The sequence below is a fragment of the Seriola lalandi genome, unplaced genomic scaffold (assembly GCF_002814215.2).
Source record: "Seriola lalandi dorsalis isolate HSWRI2012SDOR001 ecotype SW California unplaced genomic scaffold, Sedor1 jcf7180002054372, whole genome shotgun sequence".
In the NCBI taxonomy this organism is placed as follows: domain Eukaryota; kingdom Metazoa; phylum Chordata; class Actinopteri; order Carangiformes; family Carangidae; genus Seriola; species Seriola lalandi.
In genome coordinates, this window is record NW_019524925.1 from 198,164 (window position 1) to 206,437 (window position 8,274).

The 8,274-nt window shown below is 40.4% G+C and overlaps 1 protein-coding gene across 3 annotated transcripts; it reads right to left on the reverse strand.

Annotated features, from left to right (window-relative positions):
* Positions 1-376: 376 nt before the first annotated feature.
* lctla (lactase-like a) lies at positions 377-8,198 on the reverse strand. Of its 3 annotated transcripts, XM_087174687.1 has the most exons (15): positions 7,652-7,809; positions 7,287-7,452; positions 6,924-7,084; positions 5,934-6,021; positions 5,280-5,389; positions 5,052-5,180; positions 4,870-4,965; positions 3,996-4,050; positions 3,726-3,887; positions 3,270-3,544; positions 2,510-2,636; positions 2,214-2,413; positions 2,061-2,124; positions 1,861-1,934; positions 864-944 (listed from the first exon to the last, which is right to left on the reverse strand). In XM_087174687.1, exons 2-14 carry the CDS (start codon positions 7,414-7,416, stop codon positions 1,861-1,863), a joined length of 1,671 nt encoding a protein of 556 aa, XP_087030813.1. In that variant the 5' UTR covers positions 7,417-7,452; positions 7,652-7,809; the 3' UTR covers positions 864-944. The 3 variants fall into 3 exon arrangements, with proteins under 3 accessions (XP_023264519.1, XP_023264520.1, XP_087030813.1); XM_023408751.1 differs by lacking the exons at positions 1,861-1,934; positions 7,652-7,809 and adding an exon at positions 8,073-8,198 and having other exon boundaries at positions 377-944; XM_023408752.2 differs by lacking the exon at positions 1,861-1,934 and having other exon boundaries at positions 377-944; positions 7,652-7,808.
* Positions 8,199-8,274: the final 76 nt, after the last annotated feature.

Sequence of the window (8,274 nt, forward strand, 5' to 3'; positions counted from 1 at the left end):
TCTCTCTAACATTAGTTAGATCAACCATGTATTGTTGTTTGGGCTACCATTTTATTTACAGTATAGATAATTCATTTAAATTCCAAAACAAGTGGCAGCCTAAAATATTATTTGTAAAAGAGCTCACAAGTTTAAAACCAGTATGTAGGAGGAAAATATAAATGAAAATGGAAATATATAACTATCTAAAATAGTTTCTACTTCAAAGAAGCCTCACCATGATAATAATTGTTATGATTTTCAGTGTGTTAGCTGCCATATAGTAATTTCTCACATATCTGGGGCTTTTAATTTGAAGGACAAAACGTTTCTATGAATGAAGAGCAAACCCTTTTCACACAATGACGACTCACCATCCTAGTCTTAAAAATGTGTATTTGTATTTAATTGAAGTTTAATGATCCACAGAGAGTACAACACTTTATCTCCATCATTCTTGTTTCTTTATTTTACAACTTGTTGACAATAAACCAACTCCTCTCTGCAGTTAGGTTGAGTAGCCTATAAAACTTAGCTACATCAAAAACCACACAAGACCAGTTTGTTATAAAATGAAAATAATTATAATAATCATATACCAAGCTTGAATTGATTCTTCCAGAGTCATGACACGTTCTGTCTGTTTTAATTTTATAATAACAACCTGAAAAAATAGTCTGTTTATTCCAAACAGAACAGCAGAACAGTTAAATCAACAAAATGCTCTTGACAAGGTGAAGTTTTACAGCAGCGGAGTCACTCTCAGATTCATGTCTTCAGCTTCGAGGCTACTGACGTCTCATAAAGACAGATGATGTCACTATATGTGTGTGTGTGTGTGTGTTTTTCTCAGAGGCGTCCACGCAGCAGGAACATGAGGAAGACTGCACTGAGGAGGATGCAGAGCGTGCACACGGTGGGAACCACAATCTCTGTTACCATCTCCATGTGGCCTATCAGTGGATCTGAAACATGAATGCAACTGTAAGTAAATGTGTATTAATGCCTCCATTCACCTTAAATCACAAGAAAGGGCTCCCATGAACCCAAGGATGGATCACCAACTGTGCAAAGTGGGCAACTGCCCAGTGGTCCGAGATCCCATGAAGCCCCAAGAGCCCCAGGTTCAATCCTTATAATGTGGCTCTACATAATTTGATTAACAGATTTGCCCCACTTAAGTACAGTATGAGCTATGACGGGCCCTCCATCCTCCAGTCTTAAGGAGGGTCTCTGTGTGAAAATCAAGCTTTAAGACCGTCATTTTTTTAAGTCTTTGTTGAACTCATTTTAATTGCATTTAATTGCTTCAATTTTTCTGTGTCAAGAAATTAATGCAGAGTAAACCTACAGAAAGGTCATTCCATGTTATTCCATCATAGGAAAACTGTAAAGCTGCATCCAACTATTTCAATTATCTGATAAATATTTTCTTTAATAATCACTTGATTGTTCACTGTACAAAAAGTCAGAAAATATCGAAAATCATTAATCCCAGAAGTTTAAGTTTACATATTCTGTCTCTTTTTGTCACTATTTGCCCCTGTTTGAGTAACGCTTGTGCAAATGTACAGTGAGGAGCTGTTTAAGAAAGAGCTGAGCCTTTATAAGACTGAAACTCTGTATTTGTGAGCTGTTATTTTTTTTAAATATACATCTTCAGCAGGAACCAATGAGGTTGGGGTTGAGAGCCCTGGCAGAGGAGGGAAGCATTAAGAGACAGACTGAAACATACATGTTGGTTTTGGTCTTTTCATGAAATATATGGACAGGAAGGAAAAATTGAAGCCTTATCGTTTACAGTACAGTAGTTGAGTGAAGGTGGAAACCCTGTTGGGAGAATCGTGTTAATCTCACACAGCACCGTTTCAGCTCTTATACCTAAACTTCATCATGCACTGGCCAAGCCTTTTGCATTCCTGCATGTTCCTGATTTCCCTGGGACTTTCTTCTAGCTGGAGGGGCAAAACAAAGAAAAAGCCCGTTAGAGAGCAGAATAACAAGCTTGAGACAGAATTTTCCTTTGTTTGGCCCCGCCTAGCTTCTCACAGCCTACACTTTTAATGCTTTATTGTACTAACCTGCAGCCAGGAGCTGGTTACTGGAGGAGCAGGTCTCCACAGCTTTCCTCTTCCAACTCTCCACCTGTAAAAGATCCGACAAAATCTCACGGTTAAACATCATATTCTCCAGAGGGATTTTTAACGTGGAGTGTGTTGTTCTTTGGAGTTTACCTCTCTCTGGTTGGGGAAACCATTAGAGCTGATGATGCGTTTATAGAACTGGACTGAGGCCTTCGGGTAGCGTGGTTTGTTCTTGTTCCTGAAGTCCACATAATAGAGGCCGAACCTCTCAGAGTATCCTTCATCCCACTCAAAGTTGTCGAGGAGAGACCAGGCTGTGTAGCCCTTCACGTTTACCCCGTCCTTGATTGCTGTAAAATGTACCAAGGAAGAAAAAACAGCATAAACCAGACAGTGAGATCTTTCTTTTGTGGCATCGTCTGTGTTTAGCCAAGTTGTTGTTTCACCTTTGAGCATTTCGTTGATGTAATCTTTGAAGTACTGCATTCTCCAGTCATCACAGAGGTCGGTGCAGAGCATTTTCTCTGACACGCCGTTTTCTGTCACGTAGATCATGGGGTTTCCATACTGAGTCTATTAGAGAGATGTCGTATTACATTCAAATTAGAAGGAATACACACTGATGTGTTCATATCATTATGTGCTTAGATTTACCTATACAAATGTTATATTTCAATAAATATTCACACACCGTAACTCCCTCTAACAATGTAAATTGTAATTTTACCTTTCTGTTTGAGTGTGAATTAAACAAATGTCATAAAAAAGGTTCATTAGTGAGCTTTAGAGGTGTTGGGGCAGTATTTTTTGGATAGTGCCAGGATGGCTTTCCCCCCCTGTTTCTCATCTTTATACTATAAGCTAAGCTAATCACATAGTTTTAGGAACTTGGAGGCAATGGGGTCAAATCTAGTGCTTAATACTAAATACTTCAGAGCGATGTCAGTCTTCTCATCTTAATTCCAGTACTTCAATTCATCTGTGGGCTTTTTGTTTCTTTGGCTCCAGTTTCTGTGGCGCACCTGACTCTGCGCGTCTGTGAGAGCCCAGTTTGCATCACTTATTTTTTGTAATTTGTTTGCGTTGTGTTCACTTTACTCCTTGTACAAAAAGTTCTCCCAGCAGAAATCTGAAGAGTTTCATATTGTATTTTATAAATCATACACAGCTGCGAATCTGGACTTTACTCAGATCTGTGTTTTGTACCTTGACAAAGTTCAACAAGCGTCGGAAGCCCCAGGGAACAGAATAGAGCCATTCAGAGCCAGGATCAGGCCACTGTGGGTCAACCAGCTCAGCGAGGTCACGATCTGCGAAGTAGCTATCTCCGAAGCCTGATGGGTAATTCTTCTGGGTGATGTAGCGAGTAGTGAAATGGCCGAGGCCCAGGAAGTCGCAGGTTCCCTTAATGTAGCTCTTTTCCTGAGGCGAGAAGACGGGCAGCCGTGAAGCTCCCAGGCCCTGCTGGCCACTCTTCCTGCCTACAGGTGGAAGTTCAAAACAATTTGTATTGAAACTAAAGCACCAGCAGACAAGGTGCATATGAATGGCAGATTCCAGATGTAATGTAGTTGTTTTTTATACCCATAATGCAGTGGTGAGCAGGTGAGGTGTTTGAACAAATATCATATAAACAGTTGTACATATGTGACCACGACGTACCGATGTAGTCTTTCATAACCTGGGGATAGTCTCCGTTGAAGATGGGAGTAGCAAACCAGCCCATGTAGAACTGGATGTATCTCTCTGCTGCTTCAATGTCCCTCTGGTTGGTGATGTCCACCGGTTCACCCCAGTCAGCTGTTAGCGAGATCCCAACTAGGCCTGGACACACACACACACAAGATTATTGTCCAGCATGGCGGAAATTTATCTTTGACTTTCAACACACACACACACACAAAATAAATAATAATAATGTTTCATTTTTACCTTTTTGTTTGCTTCGCCACTGCATGTCGTACGTGTGCCAAACCTTAGCATGTGCCTGTTATGAAGACGGAGAGGAAGTGTCACCTTAATGTCCTTTTTTTAATTTTTTTTTATTTAGTGTAGTTTGATATTTTAGATGCCACAAGTGGGTATTATATTGCAAGAGAAAAAACAAATGAAACATGCTGTCAGTTGATATTTTGCAGATTCATTAATTTTTCCACTTGGTGGAGGATAAATAAAAAACTTAATTTGGGCGCCATTAGGATTCTCCCAAAACACGTCCATCTTAATCATGTCATCGTAATATTTAATCCTTCCTTGTTGATGTGTTTGATTGAAAGAGTAGTCAGTGAAAGATTAATTTAATCATGCTAAAAAAAAAAAAGAAAAATTCTTATCGCAAGCCCTCTTCAAATTGGTTGTTTTGTCAAATCAACACGAATATTGAATATTCAGTGATGTAAGGGAAAACGTTCACATTTAAAAGGATGGAAGCAACAAATTTTGGCATTTTTGTTTGATGAACGATTTAAATGAAAAATCAATTTATCAAATTCATACGTAGCAAATCAAAACATTAAAAAGAGAAGTGGTACACAATGACAGTCCATCACACTGTAACACTCAAGGTCAGACATACAGTAATTTTTCAGTCCACTGGGTAAAACCTTTGTCCAGGAAATGACCAGCCGGTACTCTTATCTAAAGCTCCACCACAGATACTGAAATGGTGAGATTGTTTTGTCAAAATAAAAACAGGCCTGTCTACTAATCCTGTTATCTAATCCTAATACCTGTTGCTGATGTCGTCTGTCATTTGGCGACAGAATAAAACCGACCTGGACAAAAACCTTCATCTCGCCAGTCTTACTTTGATGATATGGTGAGCAGCTTTGTAAGCTCCTGTTCCCTTCAGCTTCAGCCCGGGCGCATGTTCCCCTGTTTCATATCCCTCCACAGCAATCGACTGAAAACACAAGACAACACTGTCTGATATAAAAACACAAATGCTACAGAACTGTGAACGCACCCTATCTCTTCAGCCTGACTCACCCAGGGGTTGTTGAATGTGATCCAGTACCTCACTCTGTTCCCAAATCTTTCAAAGCACAAGTTGGCAAAGTCGTTGAAGTGGTTCACCATGCTGATGTTCTGCCAGCCGCCGTATTTCTCCTGTAACACCTGAACAGGTGGAGTGTAAAACTGTATCAGTATCCACACAGTACCTTCCAATCAGCAAACAGAAATATAAAACAAAGGTTCAGTGAGTTCAGTGCTCACCTGAGGTAAATCCCAATGGTACAGAGTGACAACAGGTGTGATCTTATTTTCCAGCAGGATGTTAATCAGGTCGTTGTAATATTTGATTCCTTTCTCATTGATGTGTTCACCTGAGAGAGTTGCCAGTGAAAGATGGAATTAATATCAATATTCATCTAATAAGATAAAGCTTAATTACCGCAGGAGCAACAAATGCTCATTATCCATCATTTCTCAGTGTGTAAATTATTTGTTTTATAAAATGTCCAAAAGATAATGAAAAATGCCGATGACTAGATGACTTCAGATTAGGACTGCACGATATGCAAATAAATCATATTGTGATTATTTTGACAGATAAACATGTTCCTTTAGATCTAGAGAATATGATTTGTAGGCCAGGGCGTCTCTGTAGTACCACAACGCTTATGGTGCCAACAATGCACAATGTTGTGACACATTTTACCTTTATCAAAAAATTGCAGCTCCTGCAAATTGGATATTGCACTTGGACATATTGCGACTTTGATTATGTTTCGATTAATTGTGCAACCCTACTTCAGATTTCGCATTTATAAGAATAACCAGCAACAATTAAGAAAACATACTAAACCACATTTACCACACTAAAATACTGTAAAATAAATAAATAAATAAGATGAGGCATTTGCTTACTTTTCAGTCCGCTTGGTAAAATCCTTGGCCAGGAGATGGAGAAACGATAATGATTCAGCTTCATGTCTTTCATCAAGGTGATGTCGTCCTTTAAAACAAACAACAGGAAATATTTTTCAAACCATTGCAAGACAAAACTGAAAAAGAGTCGTATCTGAGCTCTGGTTTTCAAACCCGTTAGTTTGTTTGCCCGCCTGGCTGTAAGCATTAAATCTCATCTAACAACAGTTTGCTGTTAAATTTAAAGGAAAACTGTTCGTACCAAGCAGCAGTTGATTATTATTTTGCTGTCAGTGAGAAGTCTTCACTTTAACATCTTAAACTCAACACACAGTCTCATGCTGTGCAGCCAGACATTGTTCAAACCCACAAAACTCCACTTTAACAGAATAGTTCAACATTTTGAGGAACAAGCTGTCTGCAAGAGTTAGATGAGAAGATCATCACCGCTCTTACGTTTGTGTATTAAGTCTGGAGCTGGAGCCAGGAGGTTATTAGCTTAGCTTAGTATAAAGACTGGAATAAAAAAAACCTGCCTACCATCACATCTAAAGCTCTCTGAATAACACTTTTTCTATCTCAGTTGGCTAGCTGTTTGAAACTAAGATAAACATCTCCTGGCTATGGCTTAATGTTTTTATACTACATTGGCCCTGAGAGCTCAATGCACTGCACCCCAAAGAAAACCCATGCAAAAAGACAAAACACAAGCAAACTCATGAAACATCTTCATCAATTTGACAAGACATTTGCTGCACATACTCACAACACAACCAAAGGCAGAAGCGCGCTTTGCTTTGTGACTTTTGAAGTCAAAACCATTGAACAACAAGTGCTTCTCAACTGGGTTCATCACTTTTTAGTGTCCCCTGTGAACACCTCGGGTGAAAACCTTGGGTGTGTAGCAGTAACATTAAGCATCAGTGGAGGTTTACACTCTCCAGTGCCTTCTCCTGTTTGGAGAGTAGCTGCATTTATTCTGCATGTCACCTTGAATTTGTAGTATCCCTCACACGAGGAGTCTCCCGTATCATTTGAGAATATTTTCCCTTTTTTGTGGGCGAATGTATCCCAGATGCTCATTCCTTTGCCGTCCATGTTCCAAGCCCCTTCAGTCTGATAGGCAGAGCTGCCAGCTCCCCAGGAGAAACCTGCAGAGCAACACAGAGTAGACGATCAGACCACTGGTTGACAAAATTGTCTCTCCAAAAAGGTCAGCTTAGTAGCTTTTCTGCCGGAGCTTTCCATCATATTCATCATCATCTTTCATTAGAATATTATATCATCTGCTGTTTCCAAGGACAAGAACGTCCACAATTTGTGAACTATTTTGCGTTGAATTGTGTGTTCTACCAGTTGGGAAGGTGCCGTAGTAGAAGGATGTTCTCTCATTCTTTGTCCAGTCAAAGTCCTCACTGGCTGAAACACACAGCACCAGTGCAAGCACATGGCACGTCCTCAGGATGCACTGCTGCAGCATCATGATCTTTGGCAAGGAGCTCACTGTCTTCAGTTACACCTGCAGAGAAATTGTTTGGCAAGATTTAATGGGTGATTTCACTTCATTAGAGCAACATGTAGGCAAATGAAACCCATCACAACATCAAAACAGCTGCAAGGCTGCATCTCCCATCAGTCCATCATGAGCTAAGATAAGCTGAGCACAGATCCCAGAATGTACAGACATGTTAAAGTAAAGCAAGGATTCAGAAACTCACGCTCAGGTGTCAGGTGTCCACAGGTTTTCAGTAAAACCATCCTAACTCAAACCTCTGGATCATTTGTTAAATATCGACTGAAAAAACATCCAGTCATCGTCAGACCTCGTGGATATAAAGGAAGAATCTAGTTTCATTTCAGCCAGCTGTAAGACACACTGACACAAAACGCTATCAGAGACAGAAAGTAAGCCAGCTTGTCCAGCACAGTCAGGATGAGAGACATTTCAAGCTGCTTTATCTCTTAAGTGGTGTAAAATACAACCAAGATTTTAAAAAATTAAAGCGGATAAAAATTGTAAAGTTGCCTCTGAGTCCTCCTGCGGAAACCTGTGCTGTTTGTCTCCCTACATCTGTCCCTTTGCTCAGTCTCTGTCTCAGCCCCAGCCGCCTCACTCAGAACCACATATAGATGTCTGACCTGCTGCATTTGTCTCTGCTGGAAACTGCTCCAAAATGCAAGAAACGTCCCCAAGCTTCTGGATGTGGTTAATGCTCGCCGGTGTCACCGACTGGTTCACTGCCAAAGTTACAGAAACAAAACCGGGTGAAGCATCCAGGACATTTTCTGCTATTCATCAGCCCACATGCAGCAAACCCCCACCCCCCCCCCCCCCCCCCCC

Excerpts from the sequence above, each read along its gene's own strand:
- lctla (XM_023408751.1), bottom strand. The coding sequence starts at position 7,416 with ATGATGCTGCAGCAGTGCATCCTGAGGACGTGCCATGTGCTTGCACTG. Across the intron at positions 3,545-3,725 it reads GGTTATGAAAGACTACATCG|GCAGGAAGAGTGGCCAGCAG; the intron begins GTACGTCGTGGT and ends TTCCACCTGTAG. Across the intron at positions 2,414-2,509 it reads CATCAACGAAATGCTCAAAG|CAATCAAGGACGGGGTAAAC; the intron begins GTGAAACAACAA and ends TACATTTTACAG.